The 24444-nt window shown below is 58.0% G+C and overlaps 1 protein-coding gene across 10 annotated transcripts in view; it reads right to left on the bottom strand.

The window, feature by feature from the left end:
• Window positions 1-24444, bottom strand: part of ANO1 (anoctamin 1) — a 155482-nt gene that overhangs the window by 1802 nt on the left and 129236 nt on the right. For 6 of the 10 annotated variants that reach the window (XM_019755675.2, XM_074336865.1, XM_019755678.2 and 3 more), the window contains 11 exons: window positions 23162-23239; window positions 22123-22197; window positions 18880-19081; window positions 18631-18742; window positions 17215-17272; window positions 15192-15292; window positions 14356-14501; window positions 11809-11961; window positions 6780-6832; window positions 6038-6222; window positions 1732-1837 (listed from right to left, as the gene is read on the bottom strand). In XM_019755675.2, coding sequence (XP_019611234.2) covers window positions 1732-1837; window positions 6038-6222; window positions 6780-6832; window positions 11809-11961; window positions 14356-14501; window positions 15192-15292; window positions 17215-17272; window positions 18631-18742; window positions 18880-19081; window positions 22123-22197; window positions 23162-23239 — 1269 coding nt within the window. The remainder of the gene's footprint in view (window positions 1-1731; window positions 1838-6037; window positions 6223-6779; window positions 6833-11808; window positions 11962-14355; window positions 14502-15191; window positions 15293-17214; window positions 17273-18630; window positions 18743-18879; window positions 19082-22122; window positions 22198-23161; window positions 23240-24444) is intronic. The other 4 variants (XM_019755679.2, XM_074336867.1, XM_019755680.2 and 1 more) reach the window with 1 other exon arrangement.

The following is a 24444-nucleotide window of genomic DNA, read 5'->3' as shown; positions in this document are numbered from 1 at the left end:
GTGCATGCGGTGGGAGGAGGGCCCCGGGGAGCGGGAGCGCCCCCCACCTCTACCTGCCTGTCCCCCGCCCCCCTGGGAGCTCCCGCGGCCTCGGTTTCCAAAAGGCACCAGCGAGGCAGGAAGGCGGGCAGCAGGCCATCCGGAAGTGTCGGCCAGCTTCTTGAAAGAGCAGGACAAATAGGCAAAGACTCTGAAGGGTTCGGAATTCATTGGCTGGGAGGCTTAAGAAATGACCCAGCTGGTCACGTGTCACCCACTATGAAAAGGACTAAGGCTTTCTAGAAAATACCGGGGGTGCCAAAAAAGTGTATACACATGGACACTTTGGTCAGCGTTGCTCAAGCAGTAGCTCGCCGTCATCAGCAGTGTCTGGACGCTGATGGCAACCACTTTGAGCACCTCTTGTCATGGCAGAAGTCAAACGTGACTTGTATTCATCTTTCGTTATCGGTAGATACTGAGTATTACAATTTTAATCGTTTTTTTCTGTTCTTAAAATGTGCGTACATTTCTTTAGCACCCTCTGTCATTAAAAAACAGCAGAAAAAGGTATGGAACTAAACCCACTGCGCTGATTCTGCGGGCCCTTCGGCAGTTTGCAAGGCCTCGCCCGAGCACCCTCAACGACAGTTGCCCCTGAAGCTTTCTCACTAGAGAAATTTCTGGTTCATAGAATGCAAATGAGTCACTTTTACAGAATAACCAAAATCTCTAGACCACCTGCTGGCTTGTTGTGGGTGCTAATGGTGGCCCAAACCCCTATTCCCAGTCGGGGCTCCCAACCCCCCCACTGTGGCCAGGGTTGGCTGCTAATGCTCACAGCTGCCCCTTCTCCAGGGAACTGCTCCCTCCTGCCCCCGTCTTCCCCTCCACCACAGCCCACAGTCAATGAAAGGCCAACGTGGGCGGGCGGACAAAGGGCCCTCTCTTGCCTCAAGGTGGGCCCAGGGCTCCAGGGCTCTCTGCAGTCTCAGGCCAGACCATCTCTAGCCCAGACGCCCTCCTGGCTGAGCTCCCTCCCTGTGCTGGGATCTCCCTTCAATAACCCATTTGCAACAATGCATCTGCTTTTGGGGAGCCCGGCCCGGACACTTGTGACTGCTGTGTTCTGGAAAGCTGACAGAGGCGGCAGCGGAGCCTCGAGGCTGGATGTCCTGCCTGATGCCACCTGTGTGTCAGGGCAGCTGGACTTGACCCAGTTTTGGGGACACCTGTGCATGGAGCCCCAGCAGGGCCCACATGGCTGGGACCCCAGCCCCGTGGGTACCAGACGGGTCCCCAGTCTCGGGTCCTGTCCACTGGGAATCACTCTGCCCTCAGCCCACCCCACTCCCTAGAGATGGGCTGGGTGAGGCTGCGTTCCCTGGCTGCTGGCGGGGCCTGGGGTCCGTCAGGAGCCCACTGCCCTCCTATGCAGTGGAGGACAGTGGGGAGGGGAGGGGAGAGGAGAAACCCAGGTGGATCCCTTATCCTGAACTACGCCTGCTTTCCCCAGTGTCCAAGTCCTTCACCAGTGCTGGTCCGCCACTCAGTTACTCATGGGGTTCTCCAGGGACCTGGCCTTGCACAGGCCTGGGCGGCCAGGCTCCGTGGGGCAGTCAGAACAAGCTCTCCAGGCCCTGAACCCCAATTCCAGCCGGCCGGCTCCTGCCTTCCTAACCCTGTTCTGAGCACAGAGCTTCCTCAGGGCCCCAGTTCGCAAACTCCTGGGATAGGGACCCATCGTCGTACCTGGAAGACGATGACGAAGGCCAGCCGTGCTGCCAGGACGGCCCAGAAGTCCTTGGAGATGTCATACTTGTGCTCAGACCACGGGGGCTCCCGGTAGTCTTTGTACCTGCAGGAGACGGTGGGGCTCAAGGTGGGTCTGCAAGAGGAACCTGGGGTCCTGCCCGGGGCGTGTAGCTCCTGAGAGAACGTCAGGAATGTCTCAGCCGGGCGGGCAGCCCTCTCTGGGGGGAGACGCCCCAGGCAAGCCAGCCCAGGGGGACAGTGAGTCTCTCTCCACGTTGGAGCAGGCTGGCTGGGACCCATCCTGGGCTGGGAAGGGCCCGAGGGGCTGCATGGAAAATGCAGACCCCAGGAAGTGTCCCCGTAGGCCCAGCTGTGGGCCCACAGATGTGGGCTCTGGGACCATCTGGTGAAGGAAGCCAACTTTTCCCACAAGAAGTCCCACCTGAGACCCCAGTAGGTCACACTAAGCAAGTGGGGTCTCCCTGGTTGGGTGGCGTGAGGTTCCCTAAGGTTGGACGCCCCTAACCTCAACCCAATCACCATCATCCACAAACTCCAGGCAGAGTTCCACTTGGAAAAGCACCTGTCCAGCCTTTCCCCTCTTTGCGGGTCAAATTATTGGAAAAAATGAACCATTTTCTCCAAGTAGTCTGTGTAGGACATTAAACATACAATGGGCTGGGTTGGGACCTGCCGGGCAACTGTCCCCACGGGGCCCAGCGCCCAAGGACACCTCCTCCCTCTCTTGCAGCTGCAGCCTCGTTACCTCGTCATCTCTCCATAACACCTGTCCCTTTGTCCTTGTTCTCAGTGTTAGACACTGCCTATTGACCTACTGCTCGGAGGGGAGGCTCCTTCGCCCCCCGTTTTGTGAGCACGATCTTTATTTCTCGTCCGTCTGTTCCTCCACCAGCGGGTAAAATGGGCACGTCCCGTGCTTCACGTCTGCCCATTCCCTTCCTCTTTCTCACGGAGGCCCAGAGATGCCCAGGGTGAAAATCGGGCATCCTGTCTCCACCTACGCCCCCTCCTGCTCCCTGAGCTTGGGGGATGTTTGGGTTTTATGGAGCTGACACCATTCTGCATTGAAAAACCATCAGGAAAAGCCTGTGGCAAGGGCACTTTCCAGGTGCTGGGCCACAGGTGTGTTCCTACTGATTCTGAAAAGCTGAGTTCCTGTGGGGGACACCAGGAGAGGTGGCACCTGGCTCTGTGGGCATAGCCCTGGCCTGGACCCAGAACCAGCTAAGGCTTTGCCTTGCTGTGTGTCCCAGTGCAATGCTTGGCCTCTCTGGGCCTCAGTCTAGCATTCCCTCATTAAGTCACATTGCAAGCATTTATTGAGCAGCTGCCATGTGCCAGACCCCATTCTGGGGTGCAGATTCAGAGGGGAACATGACGGGCAGGGCCCTTCACCCACAGAGCGGAATGTCTGGAAGGAGCTGGATGGGAGTCTCTGAGGGCTGTTCAGCACTGTGCTGCCAACCTGAGAGACAGGATTGGGCTGGGAACACGTGCTTTGGTGCCAGCTGCCGAGTGACACAGAAATTGCACAACCTGACCTCTGATGGGAACAGGCAGCCCCTGTTCTCCCAGAGTCAGAAGCCGCACGATCTATTCCTCCCTCTTCTTTCTGTGCTCAAGGCCAGCTGCATCGGGAGGCTGGGAGACCAGGTATTTGGGTCACCTGGAAAACTCCTATGCAACCCTCAACGCCCACTCACAGACCTGTCCAGATGCCACCTCCCCCCACCTGCACTGACCTCTATCAGAGATAATGTTATTTTTTGCCTTGCTTAGCTCTTGTTTGCAGCCTGCCAGCCCCCCCCCCCCGGGGGAGAATAATAATGCCCTCTCTAGGGGTGGCTGTGACCATTAAATGAGACAATGCCTGTTTAGCAGGAATACATGGTAGCCAGCAGTGAGCACAGCTCTCAGCTCTGCTATGCTGCCTCTCCCACACCCGCCTCCCCAGGCTGGGCTGGGTGCTGGGCCTCCTGCCACCAGCTCTTGTGGGAGGCGGCCTGACAGGCGTAGCCGGTAGTGGCTGGGAGCATGTAGCACCTGCAGCCCATGGTCATGGCCAATGGATGGGGGAGGCCCTGGCTGAAACCTGAATCCTAAGGAGCAGGGACGTCTTCTGCCTCCATGTAAAAGCAACAAGACGCTTACAAAATGGGTCTTTGCCCTGTCTTCTTGGCCTCTCCCCCACGCGGCCAGGACACCCCAACGACACAGGAGCCGGGGGGCTGCTTCCTTAACCAATGCCTGCGACCCGATGCCTGATTCTTAAAAGCTGAGGCTCACCCATGAGTCCGCACGGCCACCTCTGAGGGGAGTGCTAATGAAAGGACCACCTATCTCCCTGCCTTCTTTGTCCTTAGTCATTCTGCCTCTAAAATTCACTTTTAGTGAACAGGTCAAGCTTGAGTGTGTGCTGGGTCACGACGTTCGAATAATACAAAGGTGCTGGTGCTGCCCGACTCGTGGGAGAGCCCTGACTAGAAGCTGGGAGGTTGGTTCTGCCTGCGGGTGCCTGGAGCAGTGCCAGCGGGAGGACAGCAGGGAATGGCTCTGCAGCCCCTCCCCCGGCTCCCAGCTCCGCAACGCCGCGTACTGCGCCTGGGGACCACGTGGGGGGAGAGCCCATCATCCCAGGCCCTCCTCGTGACTTATGTACACGCTGACGTGTACACTGAAACGTGCAGCAGGGGCGGGGGGGGGGATTCTGTAAACCGGGAACGGTGTTGTTTTGCTGTCTGTGTGTCACCTGCCCTCTCTAGTTGGCACACCTGGCTGTAGCTGGTCCTTCACTGCTGACCCGGGTCCCAGAGCAGGTGCGGTCCCCTCCCTGGCAGAGAACACTGGGGCACTGTGTCACTGTTCTCTGATGACTCCGGGCCACCTGGGAGCGTCTGCCCTATCAGCAGCGCCTATGCTGTGGAGGTCGGCCTGCCTTCCCAGTGTCCTGTCTCTACTGTTTTTCTAGTTCTTGAGCCTGTTTTTTTTCTGCAGTGAAATGCACTTGTTGCTGTCACTGCCCTGGACCCTAGCAATCTTTTCACTCCCTGCTGCTTGGTCAAGGGTGACAGAGACAAGGTGACATAAGCTTACAAGAACTATGTGTAAAGTAAGAGGAACCAGCACCCCGTGTGAAAGGGCCGAGCTTCACTGCGTGGCTGTGGGACATGTGTGCTGGCCCTGACGTCGTTTGAGTTCTAGCTGGCGGTGACAGTCGGACTGTCACCGGATGTTGAGCACGCTGTGATCACACTGTCTGGACTCTGCTTCCCTGCCCTCAGCCTCATTTCAAAGCTACACGGGACACTCCATCCCTCATGCTCCTTCAGTCTTGTCGGCCCGTGTCCCTCTACACTTCATGCTCTAGGACAAGGGATCGCGCTGCAGTCTCCCTCCCACAGACACACCCATTCTCAGCTCGGCTCTTACCTGCGTCTGTGGTCCCCTGGACTGCCCCCCACTGCCTCTACCCTTCACCTGGGCTTCCAGCTACTATCACCCCTTCACACTGATCTGCTTATGCTTCCGTCGTCCCCCTGCATGAGGTCCTTGGATAGTGGGGATCATGCCACCTAGTCCCTAGCCCCAAACCCAGGCTGCCACGTGGAAGATACACAGCGAATGGCCAGGTCCCGCCTCCGTGTTTCCTGGGGGCTCCCTGCACGTCCCGAGCGTCTGGACAGCTGATGGGGCCCCACAGGTCTGGCTAGCTCAGACATCTGTTGCTTCTGCCTGTCTAGTATCCATCACCCGTTCTTCCCATCACAGCACCCCAGTTTTCCTTGGGTTCCCCCGATTCCCCACACCCCGCTACATAACCCAGGCCTAGCCAATAAGAGCCCTCTACCCTCTGGCAATAGGATAGGTCAGGGCCTGGCCTGTGACCCACGTCAGGCCAGCGAGACTCCATCCTGAGACGGTTGCTGACTATTGGGAAGAGACTTTCTTCCCACCGGGGCGGCTGGGCAGAGAGGCTGCAAAGCAGGAGCTGCTGGGGTCCTTCTGCCTGCTAGGAAACGGTGCCAGCACGCAGGAAAGCAACATCGGACACAGGGCCCAGTGGGGCCAGCTGGCACGCTGTAGTGCCTGCATCCAGCTGTGCCTGAGGCTGCCCTGAACTTCTGAATGCCCTCCTACCCTCACCCCAGGGGTACTTTCTTTTTCCTTGAAGCAAGATTGAACTGTTCCGTGACTCGCCCCTGAGAGAATCCCGGCTCGAACCGGGGGTTTCCCGGCAACCCAGCAAGTGTGGCTCGTCAGCGAGAGTTGGCGAGAGCGGTACCTGCAGATCTGCACCTTGTAGCCCAGGTCCAGGGGGTCATTGGGGGCAGTGCCATTCTGGAAGTCGCTGACGTCAAAGGATGAGAGGGTGTGGTTGACGAAGCCGTGCATGGTCCCATCCTTGCTGTACATGTACAGGTACACCAGCCGCGGGATGAAGTCAGACGTGAAGGAGATCACGAACGCCTGGGCCGGGAACAGTGGGGTGAGCGCGGCCCAGCTGGCAGGGACAGGATGCCCCGCAGCCCGGGGCCTGGCCAGGGGACACTCTGCCCACGACTTGGAAATGTGACTGAAACGTCCAGTGAGCAAATGAAGGGTGGGGGCACTCCTGTCAGCCCCTCCGGCAGCCTGAAGAGCAGTCTGTCACTGGCTGTGTGGCCTCGGGCAAATTACCTGACCTCTCTGTGCCTCGGTTGTCTCACCTCTTAGATGGGGTGATAAGGCCCTGCCACTGAGGGCTGTGTGTCCAATAATCAGTGGGTGCACTGAAGGAGGTTAGAAGGGCCTGGAACATTTTAGATGCTCCATAAACAGTAGCTGCCATTATTATTCCCACCCAGATGTCACTGCAACGTCTCAATATGACCAAGAGACACTTCTAAAGAGGACACAGACGGTCCGGCAAGCTGGGGCCACACCCAGGTTGGAGGCAGAGACCTGCCCAGCTCCCCTGGAAGGGGTCCCCGTCTGGGGGCGGTTCAGCCTGGGCTTCTATTGGTCGAGGTCCCGAGGTCACTTACGTTGATAATGACCGCAAGCTTCCCGACGCCTCTGAGAATATTGTACCAGATTCCTGGGGGAAAGAGAAGCACAGTGTGAAAGACCATCCTACAGCTGGCTCTGTCACTCCAGCTGGCAAGGGCCGCATGGATCCTCTGCTGGGGTGCCTTCGGACCTGTGGTAATGGGGAGTTGTTCGCGGGAGGACCTGGGGGAGCCGGGCTGATGCCCATGGCTGTGGCACTCATCAGCTGTTTGTAAGCAAATCGTAGCTTCTGAAAGAGGTGCTTAAAAACGGCTGGTGCCTAAGTGGCGCTGAAAATCTTCCGTGAACCTGTTCATACACTAACTGGCTTAGATGATGCCTTTTTTCTTAGGAGACAAAGATTCATTTGGGGACAGCTCCTGCCCCATAGAGCCGACGTAACAGTAACTGGAGACCAAACCCATGAGGCTGGCTGTCCTGGAAGGGTCTCGTAGCTCCAGCACTAGGGTAACTGTACTTAGGGACAGGCCAGAGGTAGCACGGGGTCAGAGAGCAAAGCCAGGGCTCTCTGCTGGGGAGGCCAGGTCATGTCCTGGGTAAAAATGATAAAATGACCTGACAGCAGTGAGGTGCAAACCGTTTCCTGTCTAGACGCCCCTTTGCTTATCACCCCACGGCACACCGTTGCACCCGCTCCCAGGTAAGTAAAGGATCACTGCACTGCACCTGGAAAAACATGTGTTCCTCCATTGGCCTCCCCAGCAGACGTGAGAAATGGCCAGGCCCAGGGAGGAAGCGTCTTACCCAAGGGCCCAGGGCAGGCCCTGCTTATTAGGGCCTCGATGTTGTGACTCATGGAAAGGGGCCCAGCGCTGCTGGCCTGGCCTCCACCCCTCTCTAACCGAGTCCTATCAGGCCAGGACCCTGCCCCAGGGGCTCTCCCTCCCCGCCCTGAGCCAGATCTGAGGTGGCGATTACCAGCACTTCTCAGAAAGGGCGGGAGGGGACAAAGCCTGTCACTGGGTATTGTCATCACAGAGGAATGTGGTGGGCTGAGCTTTCTCTGTCCAGGCCAGGAGAGCGATGAGCGCATGGGGGCGCCACTTAGGCCCCGTTTTGGGGGTACATGCTGCTGGTCTGCAAAAACATGTGGCCCAGAGGCTGCAAGCCACAGGCCTGGAGGCAGCGCCCTAGGTCAGCGCACGAGGAGCAGGATCTCTCGCTCCCCAGCCCCGGATGGTGACAATTCTGTGACAGCAAGCATTTGGTGTCCTTGCAGACCCACTTCTGCTGGCCCTTCCTGAGTCCTGTGCTGGCGTGGTGCGAGCTATGACCTCATCCGAGATGGCAAGTTTACGGCGCTCTCTTTGGTCTTCCCCACGGGAGCGGGAAAATGGTGACAACCACACAGCTCCAGGGCTGTGAGAACATTCCCTGTGCAGACGGTTCACTCACTCATGCAGCCCACCTGGCCCTGTGGGGCCTGAGCTTGAGACCTCCCAGTTGGGGTGCTGGGGCACAGGGGAGCCTGGGCAAGTTGAAGTCTCTGGGCAGGGAGCTCCCACGGGAAGCAGCACGGGAGCTCAGCATGAGTGACAGGTCTGTGGCTGGCCCCAGTGACCGGCCCAATGAGCCAAGAAAGGTGACAGAGGACAACGAGGGGGGTCAGGGAGAGTCTGCAGAGCCGGGACCTAAGCCTGTCTTTATATCCAGACGGATGGTCCTCTGCATGATCCCCCCACCAGAATCGGGGTCGGGTTTGAAAAATGCAAAACCAGGACTCCAGCCCCGGCCTGCGGAACCACCCTCTCTTGCAGTCTTGACCTTCTTCTTCCAGTTATTTGGATGCACACTGCAGCGTGAGAACCACTGCTCTGATGGTCTCCAGGAAAAAGGGGATGATGCTCTTTGGAAAAATCTATGGGCTTCCTGCAGAAAATCTCGCAGGGGGACGGGGAAGTTGCCCTCTTCTTCAAGGCGCTTCTGTCCCTCCAGGGACGCTGAGCCCCTTTTTCAAGAACACGGAAAAGGAGGTGTTTCATCAGCCCTGACCATGCAGTGCCCAGGAGCTGAATGCAGGCAGAAGTTTGTGGCTGAGACACGGAAGGAGAAGGGTAAGAGCAGGAAGCTTGTTAATCTGGCCTCAAAGGTCAGGGCTTGGAAGCTGAAGCCGGTCCCACTTGCACAGGGCTGGTGCGGCCAGCAACTGGCCACGCCCCCTCTCCTCGCCAGGCAGGGAGATCAAAGCACATGTGCTTGGTGATAGAGCTTCTGCCCTATGGGTACAGGGCATGGGGGCCACTGGGGCCCTCTGTCCCCTGGGGCCCCGCAGGGATCGCAGGAGGAATACAAAAGCCTCTTCAAGGCAAGGCGATTGTGAGGGAGCCCATAAATACCGTGTGAAAGAAGAGCAGATTATGCCTTCACCCAGCCAGGCAGAAACAGGAAGTGAGCTCTGACCCAGAAGAAGTGGGACAAAATGAGGACTCCTGAGCAACAATCCCAAAGACATGCATCCAAGCCTTGCTCGTGGCGGGCACCACGGCCACAGTGGGCCGTGGAGGCGGGGAGGCTGTCCCAGGCGCTCTCACCCCGGTGGGTTTTGCAAGTTTTAGGATGTGGCCGCAGGGGATGGCCAGGGCTCTGCCAAGCAAAGGCGCCAAAGCAAACACACGCCACTGTGGACTCGCCCGGGGCCTCTGCGCACCTGAGAATCGGGCCTTTGTAAGGAACTAGTGACAGGGAGGCCACACTCTCTACTGTTATTGGATACAGAGCTCCAGAATTCCCAAGGACTGTCCAGGGTGTGCCTGGCGGGCTGGTCCATCCGCCCCTTCCTTCTGAGGCCTTTGCTGTGCCATGGAAGCTTTTCAAGGCAAACCCTCTTCTTAGGGGGGTACACGGGGCGAGGAGGGGATGGCGGGGGGAGGGAGACTGCTCCGGGAGGGGCCGAGGGCTTGGTGTTCTCTGGTTCCAGCTCAGCTGTTAATCACCTGACCTCAGTCTCCCCATCCAGAAAGTGGGACCAAGCTCCTCAGAGGACCTGGCAGCGAACACCCCAGGAGACGTTCAATACCAGGCACCGCTCTCTGGGCTCCGACCTCCGAGCAGGCGTGGTGTCCTTACTTACAGGAAGCCTGGTGCAGTGTCACCTTGGTCTCCAGAGGGAATCTGCAAACCCAGCCTGTGGCCTGTGTTTGGATGGCCCACGGGTGAAGAATCGCTTCTTACATTTGAAGTGTGAGATGAAGGAAACACGGGCGACGTGGCCTTTCTGTGAAAATGGTTGTCCTGGCTCAAGGATGTGACCTCTGGGTCCACAGAGCCCAAAACGTTGACTCGGTGGCCCTTCCCGGAAACTGTGTGCTGAGCGCCGCCCCGTGTGAGGATGAGGCACCAAGGATGAGGCAGAATCTGTGGCCAGAAGGGACTTCAGAAGGCCAGCTAGTTCAGGGGCCTTAATGACCGTTTCAAATCGTACCCAGGTCTTACAGGAAGTCCAGTGGGGAGGTGTCTGCTTGCAGAGTCTTCACTGATGGCTAAAGCGCCGCGTCACAGGGCAGTGACAGTTATACTTGGTCCTGGCTCCACATCCCTCCCCACAGAACGCCCCTCTCACAGGAGGTCCCACCGCAGGTCTCACCATGGATCCCGCTGCACAAGTGGGGGGCGCACTGGATGAAATCACTGACACATGGCCATGTCTGAGCTGTGCAAATGTCCAGGTCATGCAGTTTAACCTAGGAGGCTGCCTGTGCAGAAGCCAGAGTTCATGCCATCTTGGAGGTGGATGGCGGAGAGCAGTGGGCACCCACAGAGCCTGCGGCCCCAGCGGGGCCCCTGCTGGGATGGGATGGCCCCAGGGGCATTTCCAACGAGGACCACCCAATGCCAAGGGCTGGAGAAGCTCCTGGAAGGAGCCCCCGCAGGTTAGCAAGATCACGTCTGGGCTACGGAAGTCCCACCTGGAGGTATGCTAGCACGCTGCTCTCCAATCCTAATTTTGATAAAATGACAAATAACACTTCTAACATGCAATTCAATCTGCTTACTCCAAAAAGTAGCCCAGAAGTGCTGTTCTCACTCACCGTGTGGTAAGTGGGAGATAAAATTAATACAATTTTGTAATTTTCTATCTCATTTCAGAATAAAATCCCAATAAAGACTTTTTTATTTTCAGCCTGAACACCGGGTTTCAGGTTTGAGTTGATTCACTTTAAGATGAGATGGGCCTGGTCCTTGTAGGTGTGGGCCGGCTTTGGCCGAGGCTTGCGTGGGGCTCTGAGCCCTGCCCGGAGTGGGCACACATCCCTTACGACTTCCGGACAGACAGGCACCCACATCTGCTTGAATGCCTCTGGTGACAGGGAGCTCAGCACTCCACAAGGAAGTCGGCTCCATTTCTGACATCTCTATTAGAAAGTTATTCTTTATGCTGACATTACATGGGCCATTCCCCACGGCCCAGCCCCTCCATCACATGGATGAGGAGCCCCTTAGTGACTTGGGGTTAAAAAGCTCAGCCCTGACCCCTACGGGCAATGTTCTTCCTTCATCAGTGGAAGGGAGCTCTCCCCACCCTCCTTCCCTCCCTCCTTTCCTCCTTCCTTTCTTTTCTGTGAACATGAAATGATTAAATGATACACTATGTGGGAAGGTACTTGCTAAGCAGCTAATATGAGCTTTCCCATTGGTCCATCTCTGTGCTCTGGGGATGGGGGGCACACAACACCCCTTGTGAGGAGGGGTGTTGAGGACCACCTGAGAGAAAGCACCTGGTGGACTGTCTGGGGCAGCAGACTGGTGACAGATACCTGGGCTAACTCTTCCAGCGGCCAATATGTCTCAGGAGTTAGGAGGTCGGGGTGGCATGTGAAGGAGCCTTGGGGCCTTCCCTCACCCCCGCCCAAGTCTCTGAGTCTCCACGCAGGCAAGGCGCAGCAAGGAGCCTGTGGGGACCTAGACCTGGCCCCATTTTGCCCACTCAGGCTCTAGCTTCCGGAGAACAGGAGCCCTTCCCCCAACCCAACCCATGCGCAGAAGCCACTCCCATGGGTTACTCACCGATGTCTTTGGCTCTGACGGCCACCGGCCTTCGCAGCTCAGTGACAAACTTTTTGGCATCCAGGCGGATCTCAATGATATTATTCAGCAGTGCAAACAGCGGGGCCAGGGGGAAGGACGCGACGAACAAGGTGACAAAGCCAAACTGGATGACTGCAAAGAGAATGGGGGTCAGCACACGTCGCGCCCCGCCTCCCACATGGTGGGTCCCCACTACCTCCCAAGCCCTATGAGCTGAATGGCTCTGGGTCTGGCTGGGGCCCTGCCTCCCATGTGCTCTCTGCACATGTAGGGTGACCCCAGGCTAGGAAGGGGCAGGGGGAGGGTTCCACATTTTGCTCTGCACCTCAGTGTTGCTTCCTGAACAATGGGCGTGTACTCACTTATTATATCTCATCTTTAAAAATCACAAATAGTGGGGAAAAGGCCACCATGAGCACGAAGGCCCAGCCTCAGCCATCCACGTCCCGGCTGGGAAGGGCCCCAATGCTCCCATCAGCTAGATGGTGTTGGACCTGGGGGGCCTGCCAGCAACACTGCGTCCCCTCCCATCGGGCCTCGGGAGCCACTGAGGACAATTTCAGCCCTGCCTCACGGTCCTCCCTCTCACTCCTCCTTCTCATCCTCAGCAGGCCAGCCCTGGGGCTTCTCTGCCTGGACCACAGCAGCCAGCACACGGCTGGCCGGCTCCCCCGAGGGTCAGGAAAAGGCTGCTGAGCAGAAGAACCATGGGAGCAGCTGGAACAGGAAGTACACAGCAGCACCCATCCAAGGCGCCCGGGCCAGGTGGTAAACAAGGACGCAGCACCAGGTCACCCTGTGCCTGGCCATTAGCACGGCAGGTGGGGGGCTCCACATGGCCTCTGGGCCCTAGGGTGCTTCTGTGGCCACTGGTCTCATTTGAAGGCTCTGGGGGTACTGGGGGCCCTCGAACAAGCTCGGTGTGCAGGCTCTGTGTGTGGGCTGGGGCTGCTGAAGCTAAGGCTGTGGGTCCGCTCTCCCTTACACTGATGGCCCAGGAGGAAAGCTGGAGCCTCCATGGGGCTGGGGTGGGACATGCCTGGCTGGGCCTTTTCTTCCCGTCTGTGAACACCTGCGTGCTCTAGGTGCCCAGCTGGAGCTGGCCTCCAGGAGACCGGGTGGGTGTGGCAGGGTGAAAGCCAGCGGGTGGCAGGGTGTGGCATGGGCCGTGGGTGGGCCGTTCCTGGGTGGGCAGCAGGAGCCCGTCCTGGGATCTACTTCCATCAGACCCGAAAGGAACATGGGACTCAACCTCTGGCCTTCACATAAATTCAAGTCTGGGAAATGACCTCCGGTCTCTCAGCCTGTCGCAGGTTGCCTCTCTCGATGTCCAGCCTCCCACAGTGGCCGGCAGGGGAGGCCCTCCTCCCAGAGCCCACACTGAATGTAAATAGCCCACCTGCCTCTGGTTCAGCTGGGATTTTACTCCAGGAGAAAACAGAATGTCATCCAAACACAACACCGTTTCCTCATTTTAGTCTCAGGTTCTTTTCTGTCCGAGCCAAAGGCAAGTGCTCCCTGCACACTCACCTGGGAAGCTGGGAGTGACTTATATGGACTGGCTGGGCCAACAGGAGGGCAGGGGAGGCTCGCGGTGCCATGAGACAGACACCTCCCAACCCAAGGTCACGCTGCCGCTCTCTGCTGCACCACGGCAGAGCAGCCCTTGGCTGCGTTTGCCCAGGGGGTCGTTAAAAAATACAGAGTCCCAGGTCTCATCCTGCACAGACCAGGGATGGGCCAAGGAACCAGCATTTTAAATAAGCTCTCCATGGTGGCCAGGGGGCCCTACATCTGGGACCCCTCTGTATGAGTCTTCCTAGCCTCCTTCGCTCATCCATGTATTCAGCAAACACACATTGAGCACCCACTGTATACCTGGGCCTGTTCTAGGTGCAGGGGGGCGTGGCAGTGAAGAGAAAAATGAAAAGGTCCTGCTTCCACAGACTTTGGCTTCTACCGGGACAGACAGCAGGAAAAGGAATGAGCAGGGCTGACGATGAGAGGGTGATGGGGAACAGGAAGCAGGGGGAGGGCAGAGCTTAGGGGCTGTGCCTGGGAGGGGCTGCCCCTTTTCAACACTGGGGCCAGGAAAACTCCTGTGGTGGGGACATTGGGAGCAGGACCCTGGGGAAGGGAGAGGGGACTCATGCAGGTGTTAGGGGGACAGTGTTCCGGGCAGAGCACAGCTAGGGCAAGCGCCAGCAGCAGGCCTGTGTCCGGGTGACAGCGGGAGGCCAGTGTGGCCGGAGCAGAGGGAGGCAGGTGGGGAGGGGAAGATGGGGTCAGGAGGCTCCAGGTGGCTGCCATGCTGGCCACACCTGGTCTCATCCCATCTCTCCCCGACCCCTGAGAGTTATGTGCCACGTCTGGTCATCCTCTTCCCATCCAGTGACATGACTGCAGGTGACAAGGCTCTGTCCCTAAGTGTGTGCTGCTCGCCTGCTGTGTGTCAGGGGCCCAGCGAGCCCAGGGCAGCTGCGGCCGCATGTGTCCCGCCCGTCCCCCCACGGCCCCCACGCTCACTCATCTCCATGTACTCGGGGGTGAGGCCCGCGAACGGCTCCAGCGTGAAGTCTGCCTCGTACCGCTGCTTCCTCTTCACATGCTCGTCGTGGTCAGAGAGGCTCTGGCGCTTCAGCCGCAGGTAGCGAATGAATTTCTTCATCTTCCTGAAAGGAACGTGGTGGCGTCACCTGCCAGGCTGCCGGCAGGGTGGGTGTTGGGGGCCTCGGGCCTGCACCTCGGGTTGTGTTCCTACTCCTCTGAGCTGTGCGTTTCGCGCCGTGTTTGCCGTGACTTCTGTCCACGACCCCGTTTGCCCTTTCCCCCGAGACAGGGGTCAAGTGTCACCGCTTTGCTTTGTTGGCGACATAAGGAAACAGGTGCACAGAGGGCAACTGGCCACCACAAAGCACGGGGAGACCCTGAAGGTGCAGGGGTCGGGCTGTGCCCAAGCGGACACCAGGGGCGGGGGAAGTCGTGGGGGAGGAGGCGGGCCTGGGGAGAGGAAGTGGATCATGGAAAACTGTGGAAAATGTCCCCACCTGCAGAGGGCCAGCTGCCTTGGGGAGGGAACGGGCCACGATTCCTGAAGGGCACCAGGTAAGGAGGCACAGCCTCCACCTGCCAGCCGCAGAAGTGGGCAGGTGGGTCGGTTCCCCCCATCCTCAGCTTGTCTGGGGACAGTCACTGGCTCCTTCCTCTCCCCGTCCACCATGGGGTGGCTCCTGATCCGTCCTCCCTCGTCCTCACCACCTCCCTGTCTCACGCCCCCGTCCAGGCCCAGGCCCCACATCGCCTGTCACTCTGGTCACCCCCGCGGCCCCAGATCCCCTGCGCATGCGCCCGGAGGTACTCACGGGATGCCAATCTCGAACAGGTTGTTCTGGATGAGCTGCTTGCCCAGCATGATGATACTGAGCTGGATGCACAGCTCCATCAGGCAGCCGCCGGGGGCGCACTGCGGACAGAGAGCAGGCACTTGAGCCCCGCCCCGCCCGGTCTGACGGACAGCTGCATCAGGCAGCCCCGCCCCCCGGGGCACGCAGTGGGCGGAGAGCCAGGACGTGAGCCCCGCCCCTCCTGGGCTGATGGACAGCTCCATCAGGCAACCTGGAGGGTGGGCCGCACTGGAGCAGAGAGCGGAAGCGTGAGCCCCGCCCCAATCGGTGTGGGCCCTGGCAAAGAGAACCGCAGCCCCCACGGATGGGAGCGCACCCCTACTGGGATGGGTTGGATTGCATTCTCCACAAAGAGGTCCGTGTCCCAACCCCGGAACCTCAGAATGGGGTCTTATTTGGAAATAGGGTTTTGCAGATGTGACCAAGCTAACATGAGGTCACACTGGAGGAGAGTGGGCTGTGATCCAGTGACTGGTGTCCTTATAAGAGGAACATAGACACACAGAGGAGAGGTTGTGTGAAGATGGAGGCAGAGATAGGAGTGATGTGTCCACGTGCAGGGGAGTGCCACGGATTGCCAGCAGCCACCAGAAGGCGGGGGAGAGGCCTGGAAGAACCCTGCCTAGGACCTTCGCACGGAGTGCAGCCCTGTTGACACCTTGGTTTTGGACGCCTGCCCTCCAGAACCGTGAGAGAATGAACTTCTGTTGTTGAGCCACCCCGGAAGCTAACGCACCTGGCCTGCAGGCTGCTGGGGTGCAGTCAGGCTGGAGAGGGGGGCACACTGCCAGGGAGGGGGCAGCGGTGGGCTGGACCTTGGGGCTCCTCCTGCTCCCCAAGTCAGTGCCCGGTGCCTGGCACCAGCTGCCTGTTCACAAGCCCCGCACACCCACAGCAGTCAGGCCCCTGTAGTGGGGAAGCCACATGGGGAGGCAGCAGGCCACCCCATCCGAGGCCTCATGCCCGTCCTCAGTGGGCTTTGCTGCCTTAGCCTGGGAGCCCGGCAGGCACGTGATGGGTGAGAAGCTTACCTTGTCCTAGCAAAGAGAACTCAAGGGACGCTGGGTGACCCCCCCTGGGTGCCACTGACTCCTCTGAGTCCCTAGCAACACTTTTTATACTGTTATCAAAAAATGTATCTTGGAGAGCCATCATTTCATTAAAAAATAAATAAATAAAAGAGGATGTCCTTTGCTTTATTCTGTCCTACAAAGGCACATCCCCAACGTCTCCAAACATTAGAGTTCGACAGGGTGCCATTTAAGTAAAGGCCGTGTCATAACGGGGCTTTTCGCAAACATGCATCACTGTGAATGACGCCCACATCCGGGGATGTTCAGGGGCCAGCACTCGGGTGGTCAGACGTGTAGGCTGCACCCCAGGCGTCCAGGTCCCCTGCCCAACGCGCACCCTGGCCCTCTCCGCCCTGCTTTGCGGGGTGTTTATCAGGAAGACCTAGTCCCTTATTTTCCCGTAAGATGAATTATTCTGGGAGTTGGAATACTCTGAGGCCTGAACCACTGAGTGGCCCTGCAGCCCTGGCTTGGTCTGATGAGCCAGGACTCAGCTACTGCACTAACCAGACCTGCGGTGGCCTGAGCACTCACTGAGCAGAAGCCAAAGGTCACCAGCATTGAGTGTGGGAAGAGAAGTGGGCATTTCAATAGGAAAGTAAAGAAAAGTAGCTGAGTTCTCTTTCCCGCTCATTAATTCATCTTAACCAAAGAGAAAAACATTCAAGGTCTTATGAAAAAAGAAAGAAAACATTGGTGTAACTTTTTCATTCCACTGACTCTGAAGAGACTTTTAGGGCAATCCTGTTTGGACACACTAATAAGATCAAAGCCCGCCACAATGCTGGAGGAGAGAAGAGGGTTCTCAGGAAAAGGAAGGAAGCTCTCGCCTGACAAGGAATCGTTTGCTGTAGGACAAAGCCAGGAGAGTGGAATCAGAGGGTGCAGGAAATATCCAGCTCAGTTACCTCCTCCATGCGGAACGAACGGAAAATGTACACGTAGTCGCCCGGGCGTCCGACGAACCTGCAATGGTTTGAGGGGCATTAGAGAGCAGAGACCAGCCCAGGGAGAGCCCGGGTGGGGCCCCAGCTGAGCTGTGATTCCTGAAGTTGGAGCCTTGAGTGTATTTACGGGCTTCTTCCCTGCCTGTTTCATCAGCTAAAAAACAAGCACAGGGTTTTCTGTTGGTAGGGTGTTGATGTGATTTCCAAACCCACATGGGGGTAAGAAATGCAACTTCAACAGGAAAGCAAGGGGCTGAGGGACAGATGGAGGGAGCCAGCCCAGGACGGGACTAAGGCCAAGCTGTGTGAGCACAGACCGTGGCACTTGCCGCTACCACCATCACCGCAGTACCCCGGAACCCCCAAGGACTTCGAACACTGGGGTAAGGGTGGTCCCTGAGGCCGTCTCTCAGCTTCCTGTGGGATGTGTGGGGTAAGGGGTCTTCTGAGGGCCTGCTGTATTGTTATAGATATTCTCAGGGGGCCTGGACCCCTTGGCTGGGCTCTGGGACCCTGGGGTGGGAGGGCAGCCGTAGGTCTTGTAAATCACATAATGCTGAAGAGCGTTCGGGCAGGGTTCTGGGGTCAGACCCTGTGAGCCCCAGCAGGATGGTTGGTGGGGAGTTTTTGCGGGGGGGGGGCACAGGCCCCTCTAAGCCCAGAACAGCTCTAGAGAGTCCAGGCATGGGGTTCACCCGGCCACCAGCCCGGAACACCAAGGTGACCTTCTGTGGCACTCGCCCATTTGAGTCACGCCTACCCACTGTGGGAGCACCTGGAGCTCGCTGCCTGGGGTCCTTGCTATCTGCGGTCAGTCCTGCTGCCCAGAGTTCCCACTGCCCAGCGCCCCTGCTACCCGGGGCCCCTGCTGCCTGGGGTCCCTGTGGCCTGGGGGGTCCCTGTGGCCTGGGGTACCTGCTGTCTGGGGTCCCTGTGGCCTGGGGGTCCCTGTGGCATGGGGTCCCTGTGGCACAGAGTCCCTGCTGGCCAGGGTCCCTGTGGTCTGGGGTCCCTGTGGTCTGGGGTCCCTGTGGCCTGGGGTCCCTATGGTCCAGGTCCCTCTGGCCTGGGGTACCTGTGGCACAGGGTCCCTACTGCCTGAGGTCCCTAATGCCCAGGGTCCCTGCTGCCTGGCGTCCCTACTGCCTGGGGTCCCTGTGGCCTGGGGTCCCCACTGCCCGGGGCCCCCGCTGCCTCATACCCAATAGCTGCCAGGCTTCTCTCTGAACTCGGTGGCAGTGGAACCACTGACTGCTCTGCCCTGGGCCCAGGTGCCTCCCACCTGCAGGACACGGGAGGGGAGCCTCCCATCTGGATTGGGAGGGGCAAGTGGGGCAAAGAAAGGCAGTGAGTTTCAGTAGCTGAAGAAGTCCTTACCGGCCTTTGAAGAAAGCCACGTAAAAGATGGGGGTGTAGGAATTGACGAACTTCAGCAGGAAAGCCTTGAAGATCAGCCTCTCTTCAAAGCTCTTCTCGGTCTTGGGCACCTCTGGAAGGAGCGAGATGCACACTGCTGAGGGTCCAGGCTGACCGCTCCACTCAGCTCTCATGGGAGGGGGCTCAGCGGACGGCAGTGACCAGGGGACGCAGGGCTGCCTGCTCCCGGGCTCGGCCCGGGCCACTCACCAATCTTGGTGAGCCACCTGGCTATGCAGCCGTACACCTCGTCTAGGAGGATGATGACCACCAGGTTGATAATGACCGCAGTGGCCGTGACCGTGACCCGGATGTTGGATCGCACGGAGGGCGAGGAGTTCATGGCTAAGGCGGCGGCTGTGGAGATTCTGTAGATGATGACACCCAGGACGATGGCAAAGGTCACCGCAACCTGCACAGGAGAGAGGGGAGGGGACGCCTTAGCTGGCCCCCCGGGTCTCATCGGGCTCCCTCAGCCCAGCTCTCCTTTCACCCACTAGCTCTTCAGCTTCAAAACAAACAGGGACATTTCTTGTCACCCACCACTTGCCATGGGCCTTATGGCATTAACATCACAGACAGATGACAAGGGACTGGTTTCTGTTTTACAGAAGAGGAGACTGAAGTTCAGAGAGGTCAGGTAACCAGACCAGGTCACCCAGCACATGAGCTGGGATTTACAAACCCTGGCTTGTGGGACAGCAGCCTGACCACTGGGTGGGAGCTTCTCCCCACAACTTGGTGACTTTGAGCGGAAGCAGTGACATCTAGGGTGGAGTGCTGTTTAATGGAGATGGGTGGGGCGTGGGCGGTCCGATCCCAGTGGGCAGTGCTGCAGGCCTGGCTGAGACAGTCATATTGGGACCCTTCTCTCAACCTCCCAGGAGCCACCAACACGCTTCTGGCTCGTCCTGGAGAGCGAGCCCCTCGTCTTGCCAAACCCACTGTTGGACTAGAACATTCCATAAAACTCGAGCTGGCGGTTGCCTGAGAGATGGTTGGGAGCTGGCTGTGATGACAAGTTTGTTCTGTGTGCAGCTGTCTTTCTGCCTGGGTTCCCTTTGCTTTTCCTCAAAGACCCTAACTCAACTGGGAAGACCCTTGTCCTCACCCTGTCCTGCCCGAGGGGTGAGGCCACTGGTCAACTGCAACCCAGAGGACAGCTCCAGGCTATCCGCCAGGCCGACCCCTGTGTGTCCCATTAAAGGTGTGGAGGGCAGGCTGTCCTCCCTGCTAGGACAGTCCCTGTGGCTCCCAGGAGGGTCCTGGAGAGGCACGGGGCTGTGTATGCTGTGTCTTTGCAGCTTGAAAGTCTGCGGTTGGTTCACCCCAGAGGGAGACCGCGGCCATGAGAAATCTCCTAGGAGAGCTCTTATTTTGAACTTTGGGCCAGTGACTCCCCTCCTGCACACATCTGCCAGTGACTAAAGGGTGACTACACCCTACCCAGGAAAACTGTCCAGGGCCACACCACACCCTGATGAAGGGGAGGCCCCACTGTGAGGTGTGGGTACCCCTCCCAGCCAGCTCTGGGAATGAGGGCTTTCCTCGGAAAATCCCTGACCCCTGCCAAGAGGGCCCTCCTGGGGGAAGGCACCGCCCAGGCCTTGGAGACGTGCCTGCGTGGGGGAGGGGGGGCCGGGCCTGTAGGGTGACTCAGCAAGGTGCCCCCCTTTCCCAGCCAACGGGCTGGCAGTTCCCCATGGTACACAAGCCCTACAAGCAGTGTCCCTTTCTGGGTGCAATGCCCCTCTGGAAGGCAAGGGCCCCCAGGGCCCGGCTGTGGCTGGGGGTTCACCCCAGGACCTATGACCCCGAGCACTGGGCACATAGAAGGTACTCAGCCACAAGCTGTTCACTGAATGGAGTTCCTGAGTGTGGGACAAAGTTGACTGATTCACCGAGGGCCAGCTCTTTCCCTCCCCACAACACCGCCTTGGCTGGGAGCCCCAGTGCGAGCATTCCTCAGGCAGCTGGGGAGGACGAGGAGGGGGGTACGTGAAACAGTCTGACCAGTGGGAAGTAGAGGCTGTGGGCTGGCCTTCTGGAAAGCACCTTCAGAGAGGGGCTGCCTGCACTGGCATCGTCCCCTTCCCCTTGGCCCTTCCCTTCCTCCTGCCTGGAAAGTGGAGGTGATGTTGGAGGAGGGGTAGCCATGTTGTGACCAAGAGGGGACAGAGGCACAGGACGGGTGAGGAGGTCAGAGAAGCCTGATGGCATCACGGAGTTGCTGGCCAATCCAACACTGCCCACCTCCCTGCGTCTGATCACACAAGGAACTTAAAGTTCCACGAAGACCATCTAAGGAGGTGACGTGGAGCCCCAGGCTCTTGTGCCAGATCCCTGCTGTGGTCAGGAGAAGGGTGCGGCCAGCTTTGCACCTCCGCCCCCCACATTGCTCCTTCTGCGGTGACACTACTGAGTGGCTCCATGGTCTTGGGGTCCCCACCACAGGTTCCTTTACATGAACTAAGGTCCCTCTTACTGTGTGTGAGAGCGTGAGGGGAAACTGAGGCCTGACTCTGCTTCTAATTACTCAGATTAGGGAACCCTGGCCCCCTTCCAACCTGGAAAACCAAGACAAGCCTTTGGCTCCATGTCTCCAAGTTCACACAGGACAGCGGGCTCTCAGGGCAGAGGGCCCGGCTGGCATCTGGCTCCATCACCTACTGGCTGGTGGCCTGGGAGAGGGGCCAGACCTTCGGGCCTCAGTTTCCTCCTCAGCAGGAGGGGACAGTATTGGGACAGGCAGATGGTGAAGACTAATGAGATGCTTCCGGCCGGGTGGGCACACGCTCAGCCCTCTGCCCACAGCAGCCCACCCGGGGTCTCTGGCGGTCAGGCCACACGGTGGGGGGGGCCATACAGGACTCTAACGTAAAGCTCCAGGGCGGGACACGGGGACAGTCATTTGTACAGTGACCACAGGTGGCCCTGACCTCTTGGGAAGGATGACAGCACAGCGAGCCAGGGGCAGAGGCTTTCCCGGCAGGAGGCTGACCGTGGGATTAAAACCCCTACATGCTGAGGCGGTGGCTGAGCATTCAAATCAGCAACAATGACCAGCCCGGAATCACAGCCCCTGGTCACCTGAGAAGCGCCGTCTGACTTTTGTCCTGTGCAAATTTAACGGTTTTCTTTAAAAAACAACAACTCCTCAGTTTTGTCTTCAACGTGTCTGTGAAATCCTGGGGCTGAATGACTAGTTACTTAAATGTGTCCCTGTCAGAATGAAAGAGCTCATCCCACTGGGCCCGGGCGCAAGCAGCCCCTTTGGGGGCCACTGAGGAGCCCTGGCCCCTTCCCATTTGAGGGGCAGTGGTGGACTCTCTCCCACCCCCACCACCTCCCGCGAATGCACCTGCCATGGTGACAGCTGACCCCCGTCCAGGGCGCTGCACCGCTCCCTGCGGGTTCCCTGATGTCCTCCCACCTTAGCCTTCCAGAACTTACCATGAAGACAATGGAGACCAAGTTGGTCAAGTAGGCTGGGAACCGGTCTCTCCAGGTCAGCTTCACCTTGTCCGTCTACAACATAAAACAATGCTGGGTCAGCCGTGGGGACCATCACAGCCGGGGGGAGGTGTGTGTGTGCCCGTGTGTGTGTGTGTGTGTGTGTGTGTGTGTGTGTGTGAACTTGGACAACAGAAATACTCAGAAACACCTTTAAGAAAATGTGCAGGTGATGAGCGCATGTAAACATCTAGTATTCAAAGAAACATCTGGGGTCTCATTACCTATGAAATGATGTCACATAGGTAATAGAGAAAACAGTCATTTAAACGTGATTCATCCACGCATGGGGCATAATAGTGCCACACGCTTTTCTAAATGAGACGATTAAATCCACGTCGGGGAGAAGCCCGTATCTAGAATCCATTGCTTTGGCTGAAAGTCTTACTCCTAAGGTGGGTTTGCCCTTGGCCACCCAGACCATAATAGTTATTTTTCCTTTGCAGAGCAAGTTGAAACAAGCAACTAGCATGACAAGTTCAAACGCTGTTTGCCACGTAGCAACGTGGACCTTGGTGACATACGGCCTGAAGGCTTTCTTGGTCCTGAGGAACCTAAAGTAGAAGCTTGTCTCTAACCTGGGATGTTTCAAGAATCGGGGTGGATTTTTCAATGGGAGAATGCATGGATTGGGTCAATGAGTGCTGCTGACATGACACTGGAAGCCACTTGTTCTGGGGCGGGTCGCATGCATGTTAACAAGAAGACCGAGAACCGCTGGCAGGCAGTGGTGACAGGCACGTTTCACAAGCTCCAAATAAAGCAGAGCCCCCCCACCCTACGAACCCAGTGTAGCCATGCAGCAGTGACATCTCAACACGCGTCACAGCTCGCTGGGTGTGGCAAGAAGGGAAGGAAACATGGATGTGATGTTAACAAAAATACAGAGTTTGTTGAGCAAAAAAAACACACAACAAAAATGGACTTTGGTCGTCTGCAAACAGTCAAGGCTCGCGTTGCCCCCGAAATAGAAAAGTACCAATTTCACCCCCGCCATGGCTGTCTTAACCCTCTGCTTCCATTTGTTTGTTGACTCCTCTGGAATATTCCGGTGCTTCTGAGGGTGGGGGAGGGAACAAGAGAGCACCGTGGGGTGAGGGGTGAGGAGGTGCTGGCAGACGGTGGGGCCCAGGTCACCACTGACCCCTCGTGTGCTTGTTGCCAAGGCTGATCCAGGTTCTGGGTGTTTTACACCAGTGAGAGATGGCAGAGACCCATGCTCTTAACAGAAAGGCTGCCACACAGGTAGTGAAGCAGCAGACAGGCTTCCAACACCAAGACTCCAGCGCAGAAGCCCGCTCACCAGCCAGCCGCCGCTGTAATGTAGACGGTCTGTTTACGCAGACGTGGAGTGGCCGCCAACACAAAGGAAGCCACACTCAGAATCGAACGTTAACCAATTAAGGAGTGGATTTTTTTTTAAAAATGAATCTGGTGCCATAGCTGGGGGTGGAAATGAAAACTATAAAGTGGCCGCTGGGAGCCAGTGAAATGGAGGAGAAAATAAAGGGTTGGACCGCCATCCTGGGCCTGGGTCTGCATCATGGCCTGCAAAACCGACCCCCGTACCTTGTTGCTGTCATGTGACAAAGACCTTGGGTCCCAGCCAGAAGACGAGTCCCTAGGAGTCTGAAGGGCACTTGTGGCACAGCTGCCCAGACCCACTGCTGGGGCTTGGTTAGGTCCCTTGATGTAAATGGACGTGACGTGTGCCACTAAGCCTCTTTGTCACGTAGGAAGGGATGAAGGACCCATCCACGCTCACGCTAAGAGGTGCCACCGTGAAGCCACGCGTGGGCTGTCCTGGGGCCGTCATCTCAACACAGTCTTGGGGCGGAGGCTGCTGCACTGAGCACGGGTCTTAGCGGCCCCCGTGGAGGCCTATGGGGCTTCAGAGCCATTGGCATCCACGCCTGTCCCTTTAGGAGGGGGAAACAGGGCACAGAGCGGGTAATGGAGCCATTCAAGGCCACAGGGTGACTGCTCAGAAGGCAGCCTGCACTGGGACAGGCGGAACTTCTGATTTGTTACATTGAGAAAAGACAGTGTCCTGACCAGGGAACCACTCACGCGTCCGTGGTTATTTTCTTTGCAGCCTTGAGTCCTACTCAGACTCTAAGAGGGTGTATGGAGAAGTGCAACTCCTTTCTGGCTGCAGCAGGACTAAGCTGTATTTTTGCTGTGTTACGGGAAGTGGGACCCGAGAGGGGGCTTTTGGTGCACCCACTTCACCCCCTAGATGCGATGTCAGCCATTGCGACC

This window comes from Rhinolophus sinicus, linkage group LG06 (genome assembly GCF_036562045.2).
Source record: "Rhinolophus sinicus isolate RSC01 linkage group LG06, ASM3656204v1, whole genome shotgun sequence".
NCBI lineage: Eukaryota > Metazoa > Chordata > Mammalia > Chiroptera > Rhinolophidae > Rhinolophus > Rhinolophus sinicus.
This window is presented reverse-complemented; position numbering and strand designations above follow the sequence as displayed.